The 27,344-nt window shown below is 39.6% G+C and overlaps 1 protein-coding gene and 1 long non-coding RNA gene across 2 annotated transcripts in view; both read left to right on the top strand.

Moving 5' to 3' along the window:
- Positions 1–5,859, top strand: part of pigg (phosphatidylinositol glycan anchor biosynthesis class G (EMM blood group)) — a 114,636-nt gene extending 108,777 nt beyond the window's left edge. Inside the window, exon 13 of the mRNA XM_032554954.1 lies at positions 425–5,859. Within this exon, the coding sequence (XP_032410845.1) occupies positions 425–647 (223 nt within the window). The 3' untranslated portion in view covers positions 648–5,859. The remainder of the gene's footprint in view (positions 1–424) is intronic.
- Positions 5,860–22,461: 16,602 nt separating this feature from the next.
- LOC116714132 (uncharacterized) lies at positions 22,462–23,061 on the top strand. The gene is made up of 2 exons (XR_004338006.1): positions 22,462–22,630; positions 22,723–23,061. It is a non-coding gene; the product is annotated as an uncharacterized LOC116714132 (long non-coding RNA).
- The last annotated feature ends 4,283 nt before the right edge of the window (positions 23,062–27,344 follow it).

The following is a 27,344-nucleotide window of genomic DNA, read 5'->3' as shown; positions in this document are numbered from 1 at the left end:
TTTCTTGCAGCACACGGGTCATGTGATCAACTAGGACAACGTATTGGGTCCAGCAGATGGAGGGAATTTCAGCCAAACACCTAAGAACTTTTCTACAAAAGACCCCCTGAAAATTTCAAATTCAAAATTTCAGTTTCAAATATTTTTGCCATGATGCTCCACTTGATATATGTATGAAACTTTATTAGAAGTTGCTTTGGGTTCATTTCAAACGTAATGGACACAGATTTGCTAAAAAAAAAAAAAAAAAGGAGAAAAGAAACGTTGAGGAAAAGTTTTAAAACACAAGAAGGAAATAGGAGTAAAGGATAGAAAGTAGCATAGAGAGACCACAAGTCAAGTCAGAAGTCTGCCTCTAACCTGCAGAAAGAGAGAAAACGAAACCACAACCACTCTGATTGGTCCTCTTCTCCCCTCCCCACAGGAGCCCGGTCGCCGTCGGCCACGGCTGCTACTGCTTGGCCCTGCTGAGGTCGGTGCCGGCCGCCGCCTACATCGTCCTGGTGACGGTCCTGCGCTACCACCTCTTCATCTGGAGCGTTTTCTCGCCCAAGTTGCTGTACGAGTCCATGCACCTGCTGCTGACCGCGGGAGTGTGTCTCGTCTTCATCACCATGGAGCAAAGTCCCGGCTCCAGTAAGTCCTAGTGGGAGGCGAGGCGGGGTCGGACGCAGACCCCTCGGACTGCCGCGGTACAATCGACTCCCGCTTCTCATCTCCTCACGCTGTGTGAATAGATGTGCTCTCAGTGATATATTTAAATATGTTTCTATTTCTAAAAGATGGGGGGGAGGGGAAATGTTTGAGGATGAATAAAAATGTGATGTAACTTGTGGAAAGAGGCCATATCTCTTCCCTCAGAGATATGCCGGACTTGGAGGTGCAGAATAAAAGCGGGCTGTTGGAGAACTTTGATGTTGCGTTTTCTGAGGTAGCTGCGTGTGTTTACCTGTTTTCATGCCAACCTGCGTCCTCCGGGCTCGTCCCGCCTGAGAACGCAGCGGTCTAAAGTCGAGACTGTCGGTTCCCCCCGGGTCTCCGGACGCTTCTCGATCAGAGGTAAGAGAAACGGAATCGATCACGACAGTTTTCCAGTCAAAATGTGTCCGGATTCCGGGTCCCGCTGCGTCCTTCACTCCCCAACACTGATGCTGGATTATTAATCTAGCCAGATATCCCACTGTGACGGACCGAAAGGGGTCCGCGGTGGATTCCTCTGGAGTTTGTGCCGTCTCGGGCCTAAAGGTGCAGAGGTGCCGAGGCGAGCGTGAGCGAGATGTCAGACGGCTTCGGCCTGCGTCCGCCTACAGGGAGCTGTAAAAACGGTTCTAATCAGGCAGCGCTAATGAAAATAGCTGCGTGGGAGGAACACAGGAGCGCAGAGTGGGAGTTTTAAAGACACTGCAGTCATTTCTCTGTAGAAGTTTTTCTAACATGTATCACGGATAATTGATTAAACTCCAGTTTTCTTTTGTTTTTTTTTATTAATATTATTGCATAAGTTGAGCTTTTTCGGTGGTAATTGTTTATGAAGCTCTCTTGGAGAGCAAACAGCTGTCAGAGTTACACTTCTTTCCAAAAGTATTTATTCCTCCCAAGCTTTTCATTTCGTCATGTTAGAACCACAAACTTCAGTGTGTTTTGTTGGGACTGTTTACTTGTATTAGGACAAAAGGTGAAACTTGGCTATTGCGTTTAATTCCTGCATATTTACACTGCCATGAAATGCGGTGATGTTGATTAATGTGTACTGTCCAAATTAAATTAATTCCACTTTTTTTTTTCTCCCCTCCAGGGGGTCTTTTGTGGGCTCTAGTGTCCCTTATATGACAGTAGGCTGACAGGAAAGGGGGAAGCAGAGGGGGGAAGACATGCGGCAAATATCGTCTGGTCCGGGAGTCGAACCCGCGACGGCCGCGTCGAGGACTCAAGGTCTCCAAACGTGGGCCGTGCTTTCCCCTACGCCACCACAGCACGCCTTTAATTCCACATTTTTATGCAATAGACTAACTAGTTTTTGTAAATCTCCTTCAGATACAAATGAAAAAGGTGTGGAATGCATTTACCAAAAAGCATAATGCTTCCAAATCCATATTTTACACTGAGGGCGGTGCGTTCAGGGTGATGTGTGGTGTTTGAGATTACATCCATTCTCCTATCGACTAAAACCTTAAAACTATTTTGACCTCATCTGAGTACACCAATAATCCACAAGGCCACTATTCACCCAACATGTGGCCCCCGCTCTGGGGTGAACTTTAGGGTTAACTTCTTGTGGTTAACTCCCAGATTCTTCCACCTGAGCTGAGGATTTTTACTGCTCCTCCATATAATGCTCTTCTAGTCTGGATTTTATTTTAGGATTTCACAGTTAAAGTGGGGCTAAATACCAACTCCATCTGGACCAAACTTTAGAAACGGTTTACAGGGCACTAGCCCAGGGCCCCAATTTTTTGAGGGTGCCACTGATTTATTTTTGTTTTTTAATGAATGCATGTTTTGCAAACCTTGTACTTTATATTACACTCATTGGCCCATATCAGGTGAGTTCTATTAATATTTTTGAGATTTTTACGAATATAAACAATACGTATTTGAAAATTAGGACCAAAACTCTCCCCGGTCCAGAGGCCCGCATCGTTGTAAATCTGACCCTGCTTAAAACTGTTAAGATATTTATTTCTTACACATTTTGTAAAAGCATATATGATATTCGTTCTACTTCATAGCTATACATGTGTTGCTCTGTCTCATGAAATCCTTGAAGTTTGAGGCTTTAACATGACAAAATGGGAAAAAATGTTTAAATGGCATGAATGCTTTTGCAAGTATTGTCAACGTCCAAAGGGGGGAAAAGGGTCATTTTCTGCTTTATTTTTACATTAATCATTTGTTCTTTATTATTCATTTTTCTCCGTTTGCTAAATTAACCTGAGTTCTGACTCAGAATCCGAACCTTTTCACCGGTCTTTGTGTTCTGTCATGCTCACAAACCAAAGCCAAACTGGCCACCGAGGCGGCTTCGATCCAAGGCAACGAGCGCAGCGGTGAAACGGTGACGCTCACCTTCATTCCAAACACCGATCCAAGTTGCTCACAAAGCTGCCTGAGCGACCCGACCTCTCCCCGTCCTGGAACTGTGTGCATCGTTTGAGTAATGAGAGCAGCTGCCGAGCCAAGGAGCAACACACGAAGCAGAAACTAAAACTATCTGAACTGTTATTTCTGTTGGCATCGGTGATGTGAAGGAACATCTGCGACTCCTTCAGAGCTCCGCATTGATTACAACCTGCCAGCCCTGACATCTTCCCCCCCCGCCGCCCTTTGAGGTCTGAACAAAAAAGAAAAGGGAAAAGTAAAGGATCGAGCTGAAAGATGCAACAGTTTGCGGCGTTTCACCTCCGGGCTGGGAAGCCGATTGTTCTCACCCTCGACGTTCGTCACTCGGCTTGACGAGTCGCCTGCGTTGCAAAACAGCTTCTTGCCCGAGGCAGGGTTCCCCGACGCCCGGCGAGCCCGGCCCGCCACAGGCGTCGCGCCCGGGGACTTTCCGCGCATTCGCTCCTGCGCCGTGTCCGGCTGTAGCTCGGGCCTTTTGTTATCGCCGTGGCTCACTTTGACTGGGACCGACAGAATGCAAATGTCCCTGGACACGCGGCAGGATTTCCGCCAGAGCTCAGAGAGTCTGCGGCGGGAAGACGCGCTGCATATGGATCACTGCGGGTCGGGTCCTCGCCATCAGAGGGAAAGGCACGTCCAGCTTGTGAGAGAGTCCGGGAGTTCAAAGTTAATTTGACCTTTTTCTAAACCGACAGAATGCTACTGTCAAGTGCCTTTTCCGCTCTTTGGCTCAACGGGGAATCTCAGCCAGACTTCAAACAAAGTCTGCCATAAATAGTTTATGAGCCAGAAAATAATCTACATGACTCTGAGGATTAGTCTGTCAGTGCTCGGTATGCTCCACATCTCTGTCCGACAAGCTCTGCATTGTCTTTACAAGCTGAGCTGCTGATCCACACAAATGCTACGGAGTTCTCCTGAATGTGACGTTCAAGGATAACACCACCAGTCGCATCAGTTACTGTCATGGCAAACCATTAGCTAGTAGACTAAAGTAATAGAAAAACCAACAGTCATGATGAACAAACTCGTGTCGAACAGTAAATGTTGTACATCCTGGTTATAGAGCATCTGCATAAAATGGCTTGTTCCAGACATTGTTCAAGAGAACAAACTTTGATTAAAAACTTAACTGGAGATAGAAAAGTATATAAAGAAATGCAGAAAACAATCGACCGCTAACTTAAAATCATCTCAGATGCTTGAAAAATCCAACCAAAACCAGGAAGACGTGGAAGAAAACTATAAACTGCCATCCTGGTAGGTTGAAGGGTGTCTGATCAGTCAATGATCAAAGAACATCTACTGTTACCTGTGAGTTGTGTAGCTATATTGATGCGTCTGTGAACCAAAGGTATCGGCAAGTAGCGCCAACAGAACCCCATTGCTCAAAACCAAGAATGGACACATTGGCAAAGACGTCATTGTTTGCCTTGATGAAAAAATGGCGCAGATGGTTTGTCAGACAACCATCTAATGCTAAATTTAAAGAGGCAGTACGCTGGGAAGAAGGGTTGCTGAGGCATTTCGGTGTAGGCTTTCGTTGACCATTGCCTGACTGAATATTTGAGTTTGTAAGCCAAAAGGCAGACACTGCACTTTTTCTTTTTTTTTTTTTTTTCTTCGAACTGCCCAATACTCATTTTTCCCATGTTTCTATCGACAGAGAGCAAACGTGATCAATTTCCTTCACTATCTGTGTTTCTAATCCACTCGTGAACTTGCAGTGAGCTTGTGTGTGAAAGTTAAAGCTGCAGCACATAGTTATAGCATTAAGTGTTGTTATTTAGAACACAGCTGCATGTATTTTCTAGGGCTGAGATTGATTTACTGCTGCAAGATATAAAAATGATTGTTGTTCCAGACCTCTCGGAGGGTTTCTCTGCTGCTGAAGATGAATTATGCTGGATGGAGTAACATTCATCTGCATCTCATTAGTGTCATTGCACTAAATGAAAAAGAGCCTCGGCTTCGTTTAATAGAGCCGAGCGGTTCTGTACGGAAGCCGAGCAACCGGCAGTAATGTTCTTGGGGATGGAGTTTGATCTTTAGTGGCATCTTTATTTCAGTGGATTCTGTATAAAAGGGGCTTTTCCCGATCGACCCGGTCGTATTTATTTTCCAAAGAGCCACAATGACGGTAAAGTGAGGTTCGCCGATACGCTGGGCTCGCAGGCGGCAGACGGAAATCCTCAACCCGGTGCTTTACAGACGGCCTCTCTTCCCTCTCTACCCTCCTGTCCCCCTCTCGGATTGTCCGTAAGCCCCCGTCCGTCTGCAGCGGTGCCGGAAGCCTCGGATCTGACGGATCTGACACTCCGCGTGCGAAATCGCTCCTGTGTATCTAAAATACCCAGCAGCCCATGAAATGGATCGGAATAATTGTTTCGTTCACATGGCTGAAAGCTCTCGCGCGTCACGTCGATGGTCTCGGCTCGTGCTTTATTTTCTCCTAGATTCCCTCCTCAGAGGACTAATTGTTTATTTCCGTGTTGTTAACCACGAGGTTTGGTTTGGTTTAGTCTGGTCTCATGCAGGGCCTCCAGGTGATGGTGTCAGCTGTACCACAACAAGCATTTATGCAAAGCTCTCTTCTTTAATGAGCAGACAAAATCTTTTTTTTTTCTGTCATTTTAATAGAAACTATGCAACTCGTGCTGTTTGTGTGTCGTCTGTCGATTTGTATCTGTTGGTTTTACTTGTTCATCTCAATAAAGCCGATCTTTTTACCCACCTCCATGTCTGAGGATGAGTACCTTTTTTCATTTAATGGAATAAAGGTGAATTATTTCTCTAAAATCACGTGTATGACGTCCTTTCTCTCATGAACATTGAAATTTCTATCCCCTGGGAAAACGACGGACCCGATTTCAGCCGAACATCCACGTCTTTTTAGACGTTTTAATAAGAATCCGCCCATTTCCCTCAAGTGATCTCTGTGATTAGCCGGCCATTAAATTGTCTTTGGGCTCGGCACAGCCTGGACGGAGGCCATCTGTCTTCAGGCTGTGACGTTCACAAAGTTTTCACCGGAGTGTCCTTCTGATTCGGTGAGACGGACCGAGACGCCGTCAACCTGCCGCGTTTCAAAGCGTCGCAGTGCAGTAGGTGGATGACAACTTAGCGATCATCCATTTTATCCACCCACTAAATAATCGTTTTGTGCCTCCAGGAGCCGGGCATCGGCGACGGAAGAACACATTCCACGCTTTTCTTGCTTCTGAGTAGGAGTCCGTGCCAAACATCCTCCAACGGGATGATGCACCAGAGATGTTGCTTATTGTCCTAAAATGTGACGCACAGAGCTCGGTTTTAATAGGGGAGCGTTTTTATGTTTCCTATAAATCCCTTCTTCTTTTTTTCCCCCCAGCACAATCGGTTCCGTCCTGAGGTCACTGTCGAGTGTGGGACTTTTTAAGAAACGCGCCTGTCAGCTATTTGTGGAGCCTCTCTAATGTACAGTATATATGTTGAGCACAACCATCCATTTTCTCCACTTTCACAGTTTGGGGTCACTGCTTCCACCTTTCTCCCCGTCTCCATCCTTTACAGCCCTTTTCTGGAGTGTTTCTAAAAGCCTCCTCAGGCTATAACCGAGACGATCCATGATCCCTCCGGGCTGATGTACGACCTTCAACATCTTACTATCCTCTTAATTTACACACACAAAGAAGAAGCTTATCAGTATTTAATGTGATATTGGATGATTATGAGGAGTAACAAACGATTGGGTATTTTTTTCCCCGGGTATCTGATCGTCTTCCCATCAGGAACAGACCAGATGAGTCAGATACAGTTGTAGAGAAATCCTGAGCTTTGACTATCCAGCAATCCATCATCTGGAAACGGGGAACAGCGAGTTAGGACAGCGCACCCACCCAAACGTTGGCCATCCGTCTACACCGACAGGCTGCACCGAAAAGAGAAAACTGCATGGCGATCCGACTTGGAAATAAATTGAGCTCATCTTCTACAAGTGATCAAATTCAGGTCATCCAAGTAAATATATGAAGTTGTCGTGTCGAACAAACGTAACCAGAGTAAGTTTGACGAATTTAAATTTGATTGCAGGTAACAAATTAACGGGTTTCTATTTTTAGCTGGAGGTCCATTCTCATTTTTTCAGCGTGGCTAAGGAGAGCGTTACTCAGAGAAGCAGCCAAGAGGCCCATGGGAGCTCTGTGGGAGCTACAGAGAGCCAGCGCTCAGGTGGGATAATCTGCTGCTGGCAGGACAGCTACCAGCAGGAAGCGTCAAAAATCAGGTTTTTACTTTGACACAGACCATGCAGGCGCAGTGGTGGTCAAACTCTTAGCCGTCAGGAAAAAGTTTGTCAGCTTTAGGGTGTTTTTACACCCATTAGTCTGGAAGGTTTGCTTCGATTGGGGACAAAAGTTGAAACATTTTGTTACATTTTCAGCTTGCGCGGTTTGCTTTCACACTGAACTGAAACTTGTTCTCCTCCTCGCCTGTGGCGGCGCTGCACCAAGACCCACTGAAGGAAACGACATAAAACCCTCTGAAGAAGACACCGAGCGCAACTTCCTCCTGCCCAAACTGGAAACAAAAAATTAGTGGCGTCAAATCTCAGTGGTTGTTAGATTTCTCTTTTGTCTTTGGCAAAAGACCATGTGCCATTTCTTCGACTAGGGTTGGAATTACCCATAATGCCTTGTGCTGCAGTCCTGTGCTTCTCTGTATTTCCCTGACATAGAGAAACTGACTGAGGAAGACATTTGCTTTGGTTAGTAAGTCATACAAAATGCTGCATGTGTGGTTGAAAACTAAAACTGCATATCAACCTGAACATCACGCTGCTTTATAGTGAAGAATGTGCAAAGCCGGTAGAGCGATCACAAACTGGTAGCCATATACTGCAAAAACACATAACCTTAATATTTCTGGTTTAGTTTCTAGTGTAAATATTTTACTGCACTTGAAAAAAGACAAAACTATTTTTTTGTTTTTTTTCCCCCAAGACCTAAATACTTGTATTAAGTCAACAGTTCTAGTTCCACTAGCAGATTATTTCACTTATAACATGAGGAAATTGTCTTGTTAAAAGTGGAACTAGAACGTTTTGATAGAAATATTAAGGATTTATTCACTTAAAACAAGCTCCTATATGTTGATGAAAAGTGACTTGTTGGTTTTGTCTCATTTCAAGTTCACAACTGGTCTTATAGGTTTTATTTGCACTAGAAACTAAACCAAAAACACTTGGTTAGATTTTGTCTTTTGGCAGCGTAAGCAAGAGTTGGTTCACCAAAGTGGAACCAAAACGAAAAGACACGCCACACTTTTTAGATTTTTAACCATTTATCACATAAAATCCAGTTTCTGCTCGCTGCACAAAGGACCGGCGTGAGGAGACAGACACGCCTCGCTGTCTGCAGGACCTGCTGGATAAAAAAGAAAAAAAAAACGTTTTCAAGATGGAGCTCATCCTGCAGAACCCAGAGTCTGAAGCTGAGGAAATCGGAGTTCATAAACCTGATCATCTCTTTCCCTCGGCCTTGTGATGGAGCTGCAGCTTCTTTATGAAAGGAAATACTTTATTTTCTATCCCCCGCCTGTTGCTGTGAAACCCCCACAAAAAACATGCGTCATTTTTGGAAAGCAGTAAATCATATTTTCTGCTCATTTTGTTCTGCCGCTTTCAATATGTAATTCATTCGTCTGCCCCGTCGCATTACGAGGAGCCGCTGTGATGCATCTAAACGTCCTTGCTCACGTGTCGAGTCGGTTTAAGAAAAAAAGAGAAAAAAACAGCTATTACTGCATTATCCATCCCATCCCTGCTGAATTGTGAAGCTTTCTCGGCCCCGGCTGCTGCTCCGGCATACAAATCGTCGAAGGAGTGAGAGGAGAAAACTGGGAACCGACGAAACAAAAGGTCTGAACTCGGCTTGGGGCCGCTGCCTTCCAGATTCCCGATCTTAATAACTGGATCCGATGCAAAGATCACCAGAAAGACACGTCTCTGATCGCGCGTTTTGTCTGGTCAGATCGAGTTGAGTTGACGTTGCGAGGCGGCCATTTTCAGACTCGGACCAGGAGAAAGAAGGGAGAGAATTTTCCAGCTGATGCACATCAAGTTTCTAGTTTTCTAGTCTCTCAAGACGCATTTGTATCGCCACAAATTTCCAATTGGTCAACAATTGATTCCGATTAATTTGGGGGTGGAGGAAAAAAATAAGAATTATGTGCGCTAGTTACACAGTCTTCGGTACATAAAGGTTCCTCTCCTAATATTTGGTCAAATTTCCGTGCGCAGCAGAGAAGCAGCATGCTTCTGGTGAGCCTTTCTGCCGTCATCTGCCAGATTTCTGGCCAGATATTTGATGACTCTCCCCTTCAGTTTGGAGGCGCTTATTTAAATTGGTCGATTTCCGACTCAGCTTTTAGTCATAGTTCATACATTTTCCAGCAGAGTGGAGGTCAGGGCCGAGAGCGAATCCATGGCTGCATTTAGACACTGGATCTCCAGATTCTTCCACTTCAGCGCAAATCGACAAAACAGACGGACGGTTGAAACTTGGACGTATTCTGATGTTCCAACACGCACATAAAAAAGTTAATAAATTGTTTGTGGGATGAATAAAAACACGGCAACATAAAGATGTGGAACGGTCCTGACATCCGCTCCTTTGGAAACTTTGGGTCTGTCCAAACAATTTGAAGGATCTCCATCAATTCTGAACAGAAGATTGATGAAATATTTAGACGCCTCATCAATAGCAGCAAAAAGCTGGTGGTTTTTCTGCCACTCTGTAAGGGACGTTTGACCAAATATCCTTCTTTACAGTCATATTTAACCAATTAGAATTACAGCTGGAATGATTAATCGTGATTAATCAAATATTCAAATAATCGACAACTAATTTAGTAATCGATTAATCGTTAAGTGGAGTGTGCAGACGCAAAAAAAAAGAAGGCCAACTGGTGAAAGAACATGCTTAGAGCAAAAATTAAGACAAAACTACACAAAGATATTTAAACTAGGAGATCAAGATCTAGAGGAATGCTGCTACTGCATTTTACACTGCAAAAACACAAAGTCTCACCAAGTATTTTTGGTCTAGACTCTGGCGCAAATATCTCAGTAAACTTGAAATAAGACAAAACCAACTTTAAAATAACTTTTCAAAAAGACAAAGGAGCTTGTTTTAAGTCAATAATTCCCTGATATCCCTGAACAACTTCTAGTTCCACTGGTAGATTATTAAAATTATAACAAGACATTTCTCCTATGTTTTATCTGCCAATTCACTAGAACTCTTTCATCAATATTGGCAAATTATTGTCTTAAAACTGAAAAATAAATTGTCTTGCTGAAAAGCTACTTGTAATTTAGTTTTGTCTTATCTCAGCTGTACTAGGATATTTGCACTGGCAACTTGTCAAAAAAAAAAACAACTTTGTAAGATTTTGTGTTTTTTACAGTGTAGGCAAAATGTTTATTTAACAACTTAAAAAGGAACTGAATCATTTGTTGCATTTGTTAATGTATTTCTACACTGAAGTCGTTATATGAAAAATAAGGGTCTTAATTAAAACATGCGTCCCGATGAGACTCATTAGCATTTTCTTTAAGTCACAGCCTGTGAGCTGGTATTAAACATACTTTGTTTGCAGGACTCTCATATTCTTGCATTAACTTTTTAAAAGATTTTGTATAATATTCTAATTATTGACAAAAGTGAACTTTTAAATAGTTTTATAATTTGTTGAATATGGCACTAGAATGTATGTAATATTTTAGCTGTTTGGCGTATAACACGTCCACACTGGGAAGGAAAGGATTTAACTGTCCCAGTGAAGATTCACACTGACAATGACTGCATGTAAACTTTTGACCTTTGACTGCACTTACTATTATCCATCCATCGTTCAAATCCTGCTATAAACTCCTAACAAATGATTCTAAGAAGAGATTCAGAAATGTGAAGGAGTCTTGTAAACAAACCAGCGCAGTCTGAAATCAGAGTCGGTGCGTTTGTATCATTTCCTGGAACACACACCTGACCGCATGTTGAATCGTGTGTGTGCGTGGGTGTGTGTGTGTGTGTTTTAAGGGCCTGTGCTCCTCAGCAGCCGAGGTGAATTTGCGGACCTCGTTCCAGCTCTGCTGCTGCGGCTGCAGAAATAAAAGTGCAGCTTCACTTTGTGAACTGCAGCTGTCTCTCTCTCTCTCACTCCGTCTCATGCTCCGGGAGATGTCTGCTTAATGGCAGATAGCAGCCAGCCAAAGAGCTTTACTGCAAAGTTTGGAGTTGGCTCTCCAGTGGGAAAAGAAAAAAAAAAACCCACACACAGCCACTGCAGGAAGCTGGTGATTGACGCACAGCCGACTGCGTGGAGCCGCGGCAGCTGCCACGGCTCCCCGGCTTTCTCCACGCCGCCTGGCTGTTCCGGCGGGGGAAAAGAAACTCACCGGAGCTGCTCGGTGAGGAAGGCCTGCGGGGAAACTTCAGGGCTGTTTGCATAAAGCATCAACCTGTCTCGCTCGCAACGCAATGTTTCCGAGTCTTCCTGGACCACATTTATACCCTGACGTAACACATTTAAGTCACTGAGAAGGCACCGGATCAGACTCATCCAGGGCTGCTGAGGTCGGAGGATAAACATGAAGATGTTAACACAGATTTCCACTATATAGGTTTATTTTAGTCAGAAAAACTTTCCAGGAATTTTAGCTTCAGAATGTGTACCTCAGCTTTTCCTAGCCCAGTGCACAGAATGAAATTGACTCAGCTACACTGGTAATGCCTTACATTTGTTAAGCTATTTAATTAATTCATATGCTGTATGACTCTTATTATTGTGGAGTCTGGCTGAAAGATAAGATAAGATTTATTTGTCATTGTCATCAACAGATTACAACGAGATTGAGATTTGCTCGACTCGAGTTAAGATGCAGGTTATGTGTATATACGTAATATACAAAGATAAAGAAATAAATAGTACAAAATGAGAAATAAACTTAGACATCAGAAGATGGTTGCAGCGCCTGGAGGTGTCACAACAGAATTTACATTTTTAACAAAGTGGTGTCAAGAGCAGAAGTTCTTATGCCTTTGAATTTAGTACCATGATTGCCATCGGGTAAAAACTGTTTTTTAGGCGATTTGTCCTGGTTTTTATTGCTCTGTATCTCTTGCCTGATGGCAGCAGCTGGAAGAGACCATGGCCAGGGTGTGAAGAGTCATTTAAAATGTCCAAAACTTTCTTGTGGAGCCTGGAAGTGTAAATCTGTTCCATAGTGGGGAGCGGGCAGCCTATGGTTCTCTCTGCTGCCCTAACAACCCTCTGGAGCGCCTTCTTGTCCGCGGATGTGCTACTGCCGTACCAGACACACAGACCGTACGTGAGCACACTGTCTATGGAGCAGTGATAGAAGGCCTGCAGCAGGTCTGAGGGGAGACGGTTCTTCTTGAGTATTCTCAGAAAGTACAGTCTCTGCTGTGCCTTCTTCAACAGATCCTTGGTGTTGGTGCTCCAGGTTAGCTTGTCCTTCAACTCCATGCCCAGAAACCTGAACACTGGGACCCTCTCCACACAGGTCCCACTGATGGTGAGAGGCTGGATGTCTGTTTTGTTCTTCCTGAAGTCGATCACCAGAAACACAGACTACATCCAATTAATCTAATATTTGATTACATATTTTGATTACATTTCATTTGCTCCTTTTGTTTAGCCGTCTCTAGCTAGGGGGGTATTTGAGAGCTCGTTTCAGCTCTATTGGTCGTTCATTTAATTAGTTGGTTTTCTGGCATGGACCTGGCTTTTAAACACAGATAATACATTTTGAATATGCTGGAGGTCAGTTAATGCTAGCCTGTTTTAATATTATTTGGATATTTGTCCTGTTTGAAAAGCAAATCTTCTTATTCTAAGACCTTTACAGGCTCCTTCAGTCAGGCTAGCCCAAGCTAATTTTGGTCAGGCTAGCCTCGGCTGGCGTTGGTCAGGCTAACGGCTAGCCCAAGTTAGCGTCAAGTCAAGCTATTTCACGAAGTCAAACTAGCTAGCTAGCTTTGCTCAGGCTAGTTGAGTCAAGCTAGCCTTGGTTAGACCACCAAGTTAGCACAGGCTAACTGAATCTAGCTGCTGAACATGTTAGCCTGTAAGTGTGATCACGCTGCTGCTGACATGAACTGATTACTCAGCTGGAAAACTGGTAAAAATAAAATGAAGTTTTATTATACAAATATCAATTCTCACTTAGATATACTGTATATATATATATATATATATATATATATATATATTTTTTTTTTTGGAAGACATTGAAAGTGGAAAAATCTCATTGTTTTTAGAAAAATCAATGCGACACAATTATTGGCATAAACTGTAGATGCTTTGTTTACTAACCTTTGGCCAGTCTGTTCAGGTTGGAGCGTAAAGAGAGGGATTTATGGCCATTCCACAGCATCATGCATCCTCCACCATACATTAGAGCATGAGTTGATTTTTCATATATTTATCCAACAAATCCACCTGGAGAGCTCGTTCGTTGCCATAAAGCTCAGTCTTAGTCTTGTTTGACACTGTTCCAGTTAAAGTCCCAGCAGAGTTCAGCAAACTCCACATGTTTCTGTTTGGAGAGAAAAGGTTTTTTTCCGACCCCATTTCCAAGCAACCAGTTGTGAGGTTAGTTAAAGACCCACAAGACGCCGAGATAATTGATCTGGTGGATTGTGGCTGTATCTTCATATTTAAACCCCAGGAAAGAAGTTCCTAAAAAAACTCAACATTTATTTGACTGGGTTTGTTAAAGGGAACGACTCACTGTTCCACTGGTGATTTTATTTAAGACAATATATGTTTTTGCAATGGGTTTTCTTTTCCCCTTGTTGAATTTATTAACATAATCTAATAAAAAGTGTTGTTTTTTTTTTTTACATTTTTGTTTTTAGCTGGAGATTTTCTTGCTGCAATGAAAGCTGAATTTATTTATTTTTTTAAAGTTTTCCACCTGTAATTGGTGCCTAAAATGCCAATAAATGTGTCCACCTCGAATCTGTATAAAGACTTGGAATAAGGGACAGGAGGTCCTCTTGTTAGAACCGGTTAGGCGGCAAAATTGAGGAAGACCGAGAAGAATAAGAACAAAGCCTCCAAAAGAATCTCCTTCAGAAAACGACAGCGAAAAGACGCCTCGCTGACCGGTCAGACCAGAATACATAAATGTCCGTCAAGACGAAGAACGATTCACCAGGCATCATGTGTAGACCTCCCCAAAAACAAAACAAAATAAAAAATTCAAGCACAGAAAGTCTGCAGCTTCTGGAGGTGTGTTTAACTTTCAAACCGAAGGAAGCGATGAGAAGAACTCGGAGCAGACTTCGGTAAGCAGCTGGGGTTTTTATGCTCAGTGTGGCTGAACCTAGATTTCAAAATATACGGAGCTCTAAAGCGTACGGAGTCTCCTTGGATAAACGTCCAGCAGGGGAAACCGAGGGCTGAACGGCAACGGCACGTCATCAGTTCACCCACAGTCAGTAAGTGGCGTTGAACTCTTTCACATTTTGTCACATTACAGCAACGACCTTTAAATGCGTCTTGTGGAGGCGGCACAAAGAAGTGGAGAAGTTTTTACGTGAAAGGAAAAACTGAGATGGGTTTATTTAAATTAATTAATTAAAAAAGAAAATGTCTAAAAGTGGGATTTGCACTTTTTAGAGAGAGAAGAGGATCAGGGGGTTGATATGCAGCAAAGTTCACAGGGGTCGGGAATCGAACCCCAGGCGGCTGCATATACAGTACGATGGCTTGAAAAAGTGTTCATTCTGCTTAAACTTTTCCATATTTTGTCACATTATAAATATCAACATATTTCATTGGACCTTAATGTGAAGTAGAAAAAAAGTTATGCAAGATTTGAAACTTCTTTTCTTTTCTTTTTTACAAATAAAACACTGAAAAGTGCTGTGAGCCAAAGTGTTCAGCCCCGTTTCTCTGAGTGCGACAAATTGCCTTCAGAAGTTGCCTGAAGATTACCAATGACTCAACAGAGTCCACCTGTGTGTAATTTAATCTCAGACCTAATCCAGCTGCTCTGCGACGCCTCAGAATATTCCGAAGGGAATATTCAGACAACCGTTGAGCCTAGACGCAAATAAAGCTAGCCAGCTAGCAATAGGATGCTAGCAGTGAGTCACAACGTAACAATTTCTGTGTGCGATTTAAACTTTTCCCTGACGGAAAAGTCCCGCGAGAAAAAAACCATAGAATATATGAGATGAAATAGTCTCACCACAACAAAATTTAAGACCTTTAATTAACGTATTTAAGGCCAACTTATTTTTTAAAATGAATTTAAGACGTTTTAAGGGCTTAATTTTAGATACATGTATTTAAGACTTTTTAAGGATGCCCTGTGGCAGGAGGGAAATGCAGTGGGATGGTTTGATCAAAGGCTATCCATGTGTTAAGATGGCGTAGTTAAAGTACAAACTGGAAACAAACTGGGATTCTGTGGTAAAACTTGATATCTGATCCTGACAGATGGCCTTCATCCAGTCTGAGTTTGACCTGCTGGTGGATCTTTAAAGGTGCAGTTCTGAGGGGCGAATAGAAACGCACATCCAATTTTTCAGATTTATTTTCGTAAGAGAACAAAAATGAATAAAAGACCACATGCCTTAGAGAGACCTAATGGACACCCTTCTGTCAAAATTTAATCGGAGTTTGATTGATGAGTGATTAATGACCCGTGACTAATTGATTTTAATTTCCGGTCACATGATGCCCCTCCCCCCATCCGGTCACATGATGCCCCTCCCCCCATCCGGTCATATGACCCCCAGGATGTCTCATGACCTCAGCGTGCTTAGCACGTGTTACACTATATTCCCGCTAATTTCAATTCATCCAATAGAAACAGAGACAGGCTCCGAGTTTTATGAGTAATACAATTAAAGTATAAAAAACAATAAGTGTTAAATAATCAAGAATAATATACAATATAATATACTTAAATAGAATGTTGTAATTAACTCCGGTTTTGCTCACCAAGCCGTTCGTGTTTGTGCGTGTGTCCAGGCAGAATACTGTACAGAGATGTCCCTCAGGATGTCTCAATGCCATACAGTGTTTAAGGGGAACTCCTTCTGACCTCTATGAGTTTGAATTAGCCAATAGAAGCAGAGACAAGGGGTTCGGTGTTAGAAAATCATTAGTAACATACAATATAGTATATTGAAATAGAATGTTGTAATTACCTCCGTTTTTTTAAACAGAAGGTCTTTCTGATATACTGCCTGAAGCGGTACACGCCACAGCCATCAGGAAGATACTCATGACCTCCGGTCATCATGCGTGACACGTGTGGTTCTGTATATTTCCGATCATCCCAATAGGGTCTCTATAGGGGGTTGATTGATATGATGTAAAGGCCAGCACAGGATTCATTCTCGTGACTTTTGGGAGGAGGCCCCATGACAGTGCTGCTCACCAAGCCATTCGTGTGTGTGTGTGTGTGTGTGTGTGTGTGTGTGTGGGTGTGTGTGTGGGTGTGTGTGTGTGTGTGTTTGTATATAAAGACATATAGAAACAAAAGTCCCTAAAGAAAACCTAGTTTAACTATTTTACTGCATTATATATGGTAGCACAATTAGCCAGTGCTGACTATGAATTTGTGATTTCCTTCATCACTTCAATTTTAAACTCTTATAGATTTTTTTTTTCTGGAACACTTGCTAGTGTGATACATTTTAGTAAATGTTCCTCATTTGTACACGTACTTCTTAAGAATATGTGACAGACAGTAAACAGGCCTACTCAAATTTAACTTTTATCTTTCCGCAGTTAAAGAATTTGTCCAGACTTTTCCAGAATTTGGTCTGGCATCATTGTAAATGATTTTGTTCAGGTTTTTTCTTGCTGTTGTACCAACACTTATCTTCCCACTGCTTCATGCTTTCTCCAAAATAGTAAATCTTGGTTTAAATACATTTGAAACTCAGATTTTTTTTTCTGTAACACTTGCTAGTGTGAAACATTTTAGTAAAAGTTCCTCATTTGTAAATTTATTTCTGAACAATATCTGACAGGGACTAAACAGGCCATGGTGAGGTTCCCTTGGATTTATATTGATTTACTCAATGTGTAAATATTTATCATATAGTATTTTTTTCTTTTGGTGTTTGTTGCACAAATTCAAATATATGCTGGCTATCAGCCAAAAATTCAATCAGTGAATTTGTGTTTTTTCTTAAATACTCCCTCTCACGGAGACTTACTTACATCTTCTGACAGCTAGCCCCACTTATAATAACATTGACTAAGTTTGCTATTGGTACACTTTACCTAAAAATAAAAATAAAACATACTCACTACACAACCATGCTCCAAGAGTTGCTCACAAAATGGTGAATTGTTTTGTTACCTTAAAAATGATCTGCAGCTTTTGTTCCTTGGTCCTAATGATGATGTTCACTAATGTTCTCTAACAGACAGTTCAACACCTCTTGTGATCGATAAGCTTATAAATGATCAATATGAAGCATCAGTATGCGCTAAAGAAGATCATATCAGTCAGATTAAGTAAAATATCATAATACTCAAAGCAATCAAAATTATATTTCTCTGAAAGGTCTTTTTTTTCAGGGAGTTTAGACTGTATGAAAGGAATCAATGAAATATACTATGAAATATTTAATCTGCTGCATCCCCATAATAAAACTTCAATTGTGAATTGAATGATTACATTGCATCTAGATACAAAAGAATCAACCGTTAATTAGTAATCATACTGACTAACAAGATCTGATCAAACAAGAAACTTGACTACCTCAAGGGATTTCTCACATTGGAGAATAAACCGTCTGACTTTCTTTAGCCACTAAATTTAACCTTACCAAAGTTTTGCCTTGGAGCAAACAGGTACTGAGTTTGAAGCGGATCAGACGCCTTCAGCCATCTGCTAAAGCTAGACTTCGGCCTTCCTCACTGTAAAATAAAACATTAGACTTAAAAAAAAGTTCAAGCGAACATCACTTAATTATCGTCGACTTGTTGTTTGTACTCATCTTAAACAAGTGGCAGGAACATTTGGATATATAAAAAAAAAGCTTTATAAGTTAATCTATTTAAGTTGAGTCCATGCAACAAGTAAAATAAAATAAAAAGTGAACTATTTGAAAGTAATGAGGATTTTGGGTGATAAAAGTTGAACATTTTAACATGCCCAGACACTACGCCATTTCTGCTCAAGCAAACCAAAAGGTTTTAAACAGAACAACCATGTCAAATAATGAGACCATGAATCTTTAATCTATGTAGCAAATATATTGCTGCTGCTGCTGTAAGCAGAAAATAAAAGAAGTTTTACGGAGAATAATATTTTGGATGAGTTTAAGAATATTGTTTGCCAAAATTACACGGTGTAACTACACTTGTCTTTTATATGTAGCAGTAATTGAATCTTTTGAGGCATTTGGTTTGCATAAATTAAAGTAAATACGGTCTATTTTCCTGCTCCACAAACTTAGCTAGCAATGTGCCAGTTAGCTTCCCAGTCTGAACTTCTGGGCAATGTCTTGATTCAGTCAAATTTTCTATCTTGTATCTCCTGAACTCTGATATTTTGCTTGCTGGTCTTCATCGTGCTCTGAATGCAGTATCGGGTTTCTCTTACTTTAACCCGCCCAACTTGCACCTGATTGGCATGTTAGCCTTTTGATTCCCTCCCAGCGAGGCGGTGCTTCACAAAGCAAACTGTTTGTCAAACTGTTGATCTGCCTCATGGCTGTTTTAGAAGATATGGTGACTGAGTTTTAGACAGTACTAGCCAGCTCATGCAGCTTGTTTTTACTAGATGGCAGTCCTAAAAGTACATATCTTTAAAATATGAATAAATACGTACAATTCCATAATTATTCGATCCAACGGTTATAGAAGTTTTGTAATAATGCAATTCAGGTATTTTACATTTTCTGGACTAAAGGAGGATTTCAGTTCAACACCTGTGGTTTCTTAATGTAAGTGTTTCTGCTACTGGACAAGAAACAGGGTTAAAAGAGGATTTAGAAAGCAAAATACAAAGATGATAGTTGTTTTTACCGAGAGCAAGGCTGTGACTAGTTATCAGGACAGAACGAGACCTGTAAAACTGTTGGGCATCTGTTCCAACAATTTATTAATCTTTAGGAAATATTTTTTGGACACAGCCATCCGCAGGAGCAAGATGAAGCAAGAACATCACAACATCAGATGTATTTTTTCATCCTTATATCTGTGATTTAAAACTATTTTTAATTTTGTGTCATCTTAAAGATGGAAAGAGTCGATTATTTTTCACCCATGGAAAAGTGTAATGTGTTTATTATGAGTAGGATTAACCAAGCTGAAGGAAAACGAAGAAAAAGGATAAATAAATATTAATTGATACAGAACCGAATCAGCAAATATGAACTTATGAAACTATTGAAACCTTCAAGAATTTTATGTTGTGTAAGATATTTAAGAAACTAATACTGAATCTGTGTTCATGAATTTCTTTATTTGGTTGTTATCTCTAAAATATGTTTACCTTTTGTTTTGTTGAACACCAGACATCTCATCTCTTTCCCACAGTTTTTTTTCCACTTAGTTCCACTACTGCTGTGGATTTTATAGTCAATGTTTAAAGCTTGCACAGAGTCTGAAGCGATGGAGGAGATTTACGTCAATATGGAACCTGTTGGAAAAACTGCATCTAATCACACAGGTAAGAACAAAGTTACAGAGAAATTTAGCATGTAATGAATTCAATTTTGCTAAGGTTGAGGTTTTTGTTAAGGTTCGAACAGCTCCAAAGAGAGGCTCTGCCTCCGTGCGGCTGTATGTTTGGGAATCCTGAATGTTTTACTTTTGGCTGAACTCATCGCCCTCAGTGTTCACAGTGAGTCTTGTTCTAGTTATCTTAAAGATGTAAAAAGACTAGATTTTATGTTTCTGTTATATTAAAAAGTCATTGTTCCCCTTTTGAAATCAAACTGATCAAATAGCAAAGGTTTAAAAAGAATAAAGCTTAGTGACTCAAAGTTTTGCAGAGAGGTGAAACATTACACATGAGTTTGATTCATTTTCAGCAATGGTTGCATTTGCAGCCATTTAGGTTAGCGTGTCTTTAATATCTTCTCTTTTTCAAACTATTTACCCAACGATTTATTGTTCAGTGTTACCTCAGTTTAAATTCTACAGGCATAACCAAAATCATGAAACTATTTTATAAGTCTTAAGTGAAAACACGGTATTGCCACTTCTTTTTGCAAACATGTTTGTTAATTTTTTTCTGCAGCTCATCACATGACAGCAGATTTTTCTGACATCAGCAACATTCTGACCGAGCAGAACAGCAGCAGCGAGTTTCCCTCCATGATCGCTAACTTCACTGAAACGGCTCCACGAGCTGAAGACACTTTAAGGTTGGTCAAAACTTAAAAAAAATTTGGATCTCGTTAAAAATTGAATTCTACTCTGAATTCTAGAGTATAACTAATAACTTTCCTTTTTGGTCTAAATGAATATAATGTAAATGAACAACTTTTATTTTAATTTATTAAGTCCTCTATCATTTGCGTGTGCTGAAAAACAACAATGTAAAACAAACTAAACTTTGTTTGTTTTCTCCTTAAAGGGAAATTGTGTCCTACAGAACGAACAAACATCAATTGTTCCTGTTCATCCAGGGGCTGCGGAAGAAGAGAAGAGCAGATCCACTAGTGATGGATGATTAGGATCTGTGTTCACTGTGATATTATTCACCAACAATAATGTAGCTTATTAGTACGTTGTTACATAAAACCCTAAAGATAAAATGTACACTTCCAACTGTTGTGACCTGCATCTAATAACACAACAATTTTATCGCTTGTACTCTGTGTTTTTCTTTCTTGTTAAAACTCTGACATGATAAACAAATGTTTTTTTTTTTTTTTGTTTTTTTTTTGTTTGTTGTTTTTTTTTTGTATTTTTGCGGAGAATCGGTTGATGCGCTCTGATTGTGTATTAATGTGACTTTTACTACGAAACTTTATGGAGTTCCAGTTGTGTCCGGTAATAGCGGATTAAGTTCTATCTTGGTAAAATTATATTTCCAATTATTTACTATCATTTGTAATAAAGTGATGCCAACACCACGGATTCAACAGTGAGGAGTTTGTTCTAGTCATCTTAAAGATGGAAAGAGTCAATGTTGTGCTGATTCTGAGTAACTGAATGACTTTTTATTCATTTCAGAGTTCAATCAGCGAGGTTATTCATTTTGTGATGGTCCTAGTCTAAAAAAGAAAGAAACAAAGAAAGAAAGCAGCAAATGTACATGTTGGTTCCCCTGAAAATACGGATAAAATCAGTCATTGTAGGGTTAAAGTAATTTGAAGAGGGAGAAGCGTATAAACAAGTCAAGTCAATGACGAGTCAATGACATGATGCTTTCTGCATTTTTAACTCGGTTAACTTAACTTTTTGTTTTTTTTACTGACTTTAATACATTTAAATTGCTACGTTGTTTGATAAGTAGAATGGAAATGACTTTTTTTTGTAAATGGTCTTGTAAATTAGCGTTTTAAAAATCAACTGAATTGAATTAAGAAATTTGACCATCGGATTGGACTGAAGAGAAATGATGAGCAATGTTTTATGGGTGGATGAAAGCAAAGATTGGTATTTTTGTAACATCAAAAGTTCATTTTTGAGGCAAACAGAAAATCCAGCTTATTATAGTTTACTAGGACTAACAACCCCCAGACAAATTCGGAAAAAAATTCTGCAAAGTGGGTGGTGCTTTAAGGAACAGTGAGACACAGCCCAGTGTGGGGCCACATGGTGAGGGCATAAGCAAGGCTGTAGTAAACGCCGTTACCAACTTGGTACTTTGTGGTTATAGTTTTCTCTAAATTGCGCTTGAAGAAAGTATGAACATGGGCAAAACTGAGAAACTCTATCAATCAACCAACTGGACATTGAAGTATGTCACCGGAGATTTGTTCTCCTGTCCACGCGATGAATCCTTGGCCCACTGCATCAGTGAAGACTGTCGCATGGGAGCAGGCATAGCGGTGATGTTCAAGAAGAAGTTTGGTCGAGTCTCAGAGTTAAAGGAGCAGAGTGAGTCAGACTAGTTACTAAAATCTTTGTTTTGGAAAAAATGTTTTATGTTTTTGCAGTTCATTCAAATGTATGATTTCAACAGCAAGTGCTAAATCATATGCTGTTTTGTATTTTTTTTTTTTTTTTTTTTATGTCCTAATAGAGAAGCTGCCGGGGCAGTGTGCTGTCCTGACACATGATCAACGTTTCATCTACTATCTGGCAAATATACCACAATCAATTATACTGCATTGGACCAAAACCTGTTTCATTATTCAATCTGGTAACTGTATCTTTCCTATTATGTGTCTCAGATCACAAAGAAAAAAGCCAGCCAGAAACCCACGTATGTCAACCTAAGACAGAGTCTGGAAGACATGAAATCTCACTGCTTAGAAAATGGTGTCAATAGGATATCAATACCCCGGTTTGTAGGAACTACTGTGAATAAATGACTATAATAAATACCCTTAAATCTTATTCTTTATTGGGAATAATTAATCAATTCTCCTCCCTCAGAATTGGCTGTGGCCTGGACCAGCTGCAGTGGTCAAAGGTGTCAAAGATCCTGGAACAGATCTTTAAAGAGACAAATATCTCCATCACAGTGTACAGCCTGCCCTGTGTTGGGTCAAAGCTTCAAATGCATGCCATGTAGTACATTTTCATTTGAGTTTTGTTTTTAACTTTATAATCTCTTAAAATTTTGGATGAAATCAACACTCCTTAAACAGTTTTAAGGAAACAATAAATAAGGAAACAATAAAAACCTCCCCATAAGATGTTTAGATACAAGACTTTTAACATCCCACTGATGTAAAAATGATGTTTCCTGCCATTAAAGATACGAAACTTATTCCAAACACTGATGTTGCACTCTGTGAATATCATACTACATGATCTTACTACTAAATCATGCTACACAAAATGATCCAACAAAGCCCCTGAGGCAGGTGAAATACAATAGGTATGCCTAAAATTTGTTTTTTTGTTTTTCTAAATCTATATAGTTGTTGAAAACGTAGCTTTTCCTGTGAATCTGTAAATCTAAATTGTGAAAGAGTTTGCTTCTCTAGCTTTATTTTCCTGACCCAAATTCAGGAGCAAGATTGTTGTCACAAGTTTTTTTTGCCATGAGTTTTTAGTGATTCTGATGCTTGACTTTTTTAGTATTTGTAACCTGTGAATTATGTTGTACAGAATATTAGGACTTATATCTTTGTAAATAAAATTTAAGATCATGGTTTTTGACAACCTTTACCTGCTAAAACACCAGGCAACGGTATGTAGGAAAATGCAATTTGAAATTTTTATAAGTTTCTTAGTTTTGCCTCAAAAATGAACTTTTGATGTTACAAAAATACCAATCTTTGCTTTCATCCACCCATAAAACATTGCTCATCATTTCTCTTCAGTCCAATCCGATGGTCAAATTTCTTAATTCAATTCAGTTGATTTTTAAAACGCTAATTTACAAGACCATTTACAAAAAAAAGTCATTTCCATTCTACTTATCAAACAACGTAGCAATTTAAATGTATTAAAGTCAGTAAAAAAAACAAAAAGTTAAGTTAACCGAGTTAAAAATGCAGAAAGCATCATGTCATTGACTCGTCATTGACTTGACTTGTTTATACGCTTCTCCCTCTTCAAATTACTTTAACCCTACAATGACTGATTTTATCCGTATTTTCAGGGGAACCAACATGTACATTTGCTGCTTTCTTTCTTTGTTTCTTTCTTTTTTAGACTAGGACCATCACAAAATGAATAACCTCGCTGATTGAACTCTGAAATGAATAAAAAGTCATTCAGTTACTCAGAATCAGCACAACATTGACTCTTTCCATCTTTAAGATGACTAGAACAAACTCCTCACTGTTGAATCCGTGGTGTTGGCATCACTTTATTACAAATGATAGTAAATAATTGGAAATATAATTTTACCAAGATAGAACTTAATCCGCTATTACCGGACACAACTGGAACTCCATAAAGTTTCGTAGTAAAAGTCACATTAATACACAATCAGAGCGCATCAACCGATTCTCCGCAAAAATACAAAAAAAAAACAACAAACAAAAAAAAAACAAAAAAAAAAAAAAACATTTGTTTATCATGTCAGAGTTTTAACAAGAAAGAAAAACACAGAGTACAAGCGATAAAATTGTTGTGTTATTAGATGCAGGTCACAACAGTTGGAAGTGTACATTTTATCTTTAGGGTTTTATGTAACAACGTACTAATAAGCTACATTATTGTTGGTGAATAATATCACAGTGAACACAGATCCTAATCATCCATCACTAGTGGATCTGCTCTTCTCTTCTTCCGCAGCCCCTGGATGAACAGGAACAATTGATGTTTGTTCGTTCTGTAGGACACAATTTCCCTTTAAGGAGAAAACAAACAAAGTTTAGTTTGTTTTACATTGTTGTTTTTCAGCACACGCAAATGATAGAGGACTTAATAAATTAAAATAAAAGTTGTTCATTTACATTATATTCATTTAGACCAAAAAGGAAAGTTATTAGTTATACTCTAGAATTCAGAGTAGAATTCAATTTTTAACGAGATCCAAATTTTTTTTAAGTTTTGACCAACCTTAAAGTGTCTTCAGCTCGTGGAGCCGTTTCAGTGAAGTTAGCGATCATGGAGGGAAACTCGCTGCTGCTGTTCTGCTCGGTCAGAATGTTGCTGATGTCAGAAAAATCTGCTGTCATGTGATGAGCTGCAGAAAAAAATTAACAAACATGTTTGCAAAAAGAAGTGGCAATACCGTGTTTTCACTTAAGACTTATAAAATAGTTTCATGATTTTGGTTATGCCTGTAGAATTTAAACTGAGGTAACACTGAACAATAAATCGTTGGGTAAATAGTTTGAAAAAGAGAAGATATTAAAGACACGCTAACCTAAATGGCTGCAAATGCAACCATTGCTGAAAATGAATCAAACTCATGTGTAATGTTTCACCTCTCTGCAAAACTTTGAGTCACTAAGCTTTATTCTTTTTAAACCTTTGCTATTTGATCAGTTTGATTTCAAAAGGGGAACAATGACTTTTTAATATAACAGAAACATAAAATCTAGTCTTTTTACATCTTTAAGATAACTAGAACAAGACTCACTGTGAACACTGAGGGCGATGAGTTCAGCCAAAAGTAAAACATTCAGGATTCCCAAACAGACAGCCGCACGGAGGCAGAGCCTCTCTTTGGAGCTGTTCGAACCTTAACAAAAACCTCAACCTTAGCAAAATTGAATTCATTACATGCTAAATTTCTCTGTAACTTTGTTCTTACCTGTGTGATTAGATGCAGTTTTTCCAACAGGTTCCATATTGACGTAAATCTCCTCCATCGCTTCAGACTCTGTGCAAGCTTTAAACATTGACTATAAAATCCACAGCAGTAGTGGAACTAAGTGGAAAAAAAACTGTGGGAAAGAGATGAGATGTCTGGTGTTCAACAAAACAAAAGGTAAACATATTTTAGAGATAACAACCAAATAAAGAAATTCATGAGCGCAGATTCAGTATTAGTTTCTTAAATATCTTACACAACATAAAATTCTTGAAGGTTTCAATAGTTTCATAAGTTCATATTTGCTGATTCGGTTCTGTATCAATTAATATTTATTTATCCTTTTTCTTCGTTTTCCTTCAGCTTGGTTAATCCTACTCATAATAAACACATTACACTTTTCCATGGGTGAAAAATAATCGACTCTTTCCATCTTTAAGATGACACAAAATTAAAAATAGTTTTAAATCACAGATATAAGGATGAAAAAATACATCTGATGTTGTGATGTTCTTGCTTCATCTTGCTCCTGCGGATGGCTGTGTCCAAAAAATATTTCCTAAAGATTAATAAATTGTTGGAACAGATGCCCAACAGTTTTACAGGTCTCGTTCTGTCCTGATAACTAGTCACAGCCTTGCTCTCGGTAAAAACAACTATCATCTTTGTATTTTGCTTTCTAAATCCTCTTTTAACCCTGTTTCTTGTCCAGTAGCAGAAACACTTACATTAAGAAACCACAGGTGTTGAACTGAAATCCTCCTTTAGTCCAGAAAATGTAAAATACCTGAATTGCATTATTACAAAACTTCTATAACCGTTGGATCGAATAATTATGGAATTGTACGTATTTATTCATATTTTAAAGATATGTACTTTTAGGACTGCCATCTAGTAAAAACAAGCTGCATGAGCTGGCTAGTACTGTCTAAAACTCAGTCACCATATCTTCTAAAACAGCCATGAGGCAGATCAACAGTTTGACAAACAGTTTGCTTTGTGAAGCACCGCCTCGCTGGGAGGGAATCAAAAGGCTAACATGCCAATCAGGTGCAAGTTGGGCGGGTTAAAGTAAGAGAAACCCGATACTGCATTCAGAGCACGATGAAGACCAGCAAGCAAAATATCAGAGTTCAGGAGATACAAGATAGAAAATTTGACTGAATCAAGACATTGCCCAGAAGTTCAGACTGGGAAGCTAACTGGCACATTGCTAGCTAAGTTTGTGGAGCAGGAAAATAGACCGTATTTACTTTAATTTATGCAAACCAAATGCCTCAAAAGATTCAATTACTGCTACATATAAAAGACAAGTGTAGTTACACCGTGTAATTTTGGCAAACAATATTCTTAAACTCATCCAAAATATTATTCTCCGTAAAACTTCTTTTATTTTCTGCTTACAGCAGCAGCAGCAATATATTTGCTACATAGATTAAAGATTCATGGTCTCATTATTTGACATGGTTGTTCTGTTTAAAACCTTTTGGTTTGCTTGAGCAGAAATGGCGTAGTGTCTGGGCATGTTAAAATGTTCAACTTTTATCACCCAAAATCCTCATTACTTTCAAATAGTTCACTTTTTATTTTATTTTACTTGTTGCATGGACTCAACTTAAATAGATTAACTTATAAAGCTTTTTTTTTATATATCCAAATGTTCCTGCCACTTGTTTAAGATGAGTACAAACAACAAGTCGACGATAATTAAGTGATGTTCGCTTGAACTTTTTTTTAAGTCTAATGTTTTATTTTACAGTGAGGAAGGCCGAAGTCTAGCTTTAGCAGATGGCTGAAGGCGTCTGATCCGCTTCAAACTCAGTACCTGTTTGCTCCA

The sequence above is a fragment of the Xiphophorus hellerii genome, chromosome 23, assembly GCF_003331165.1.
Source record: "Xiphophorus hellerii strain 12219 chromosome 23, Xiphophorus_hellerii-4.1, whole genome shotgun sequence".
Lineage (NCBI taxonomy): Eukaryota > Metazoa > Chordata > Actinopteri > Cyprinodontiformes > Poeciliidae > Xiphophorus > Xiphophorus hellerii.
Note: the sequence above shows the minus strand (reverse complement) of the source record. Positions and strands in the feature narration are given on the sequence as shown.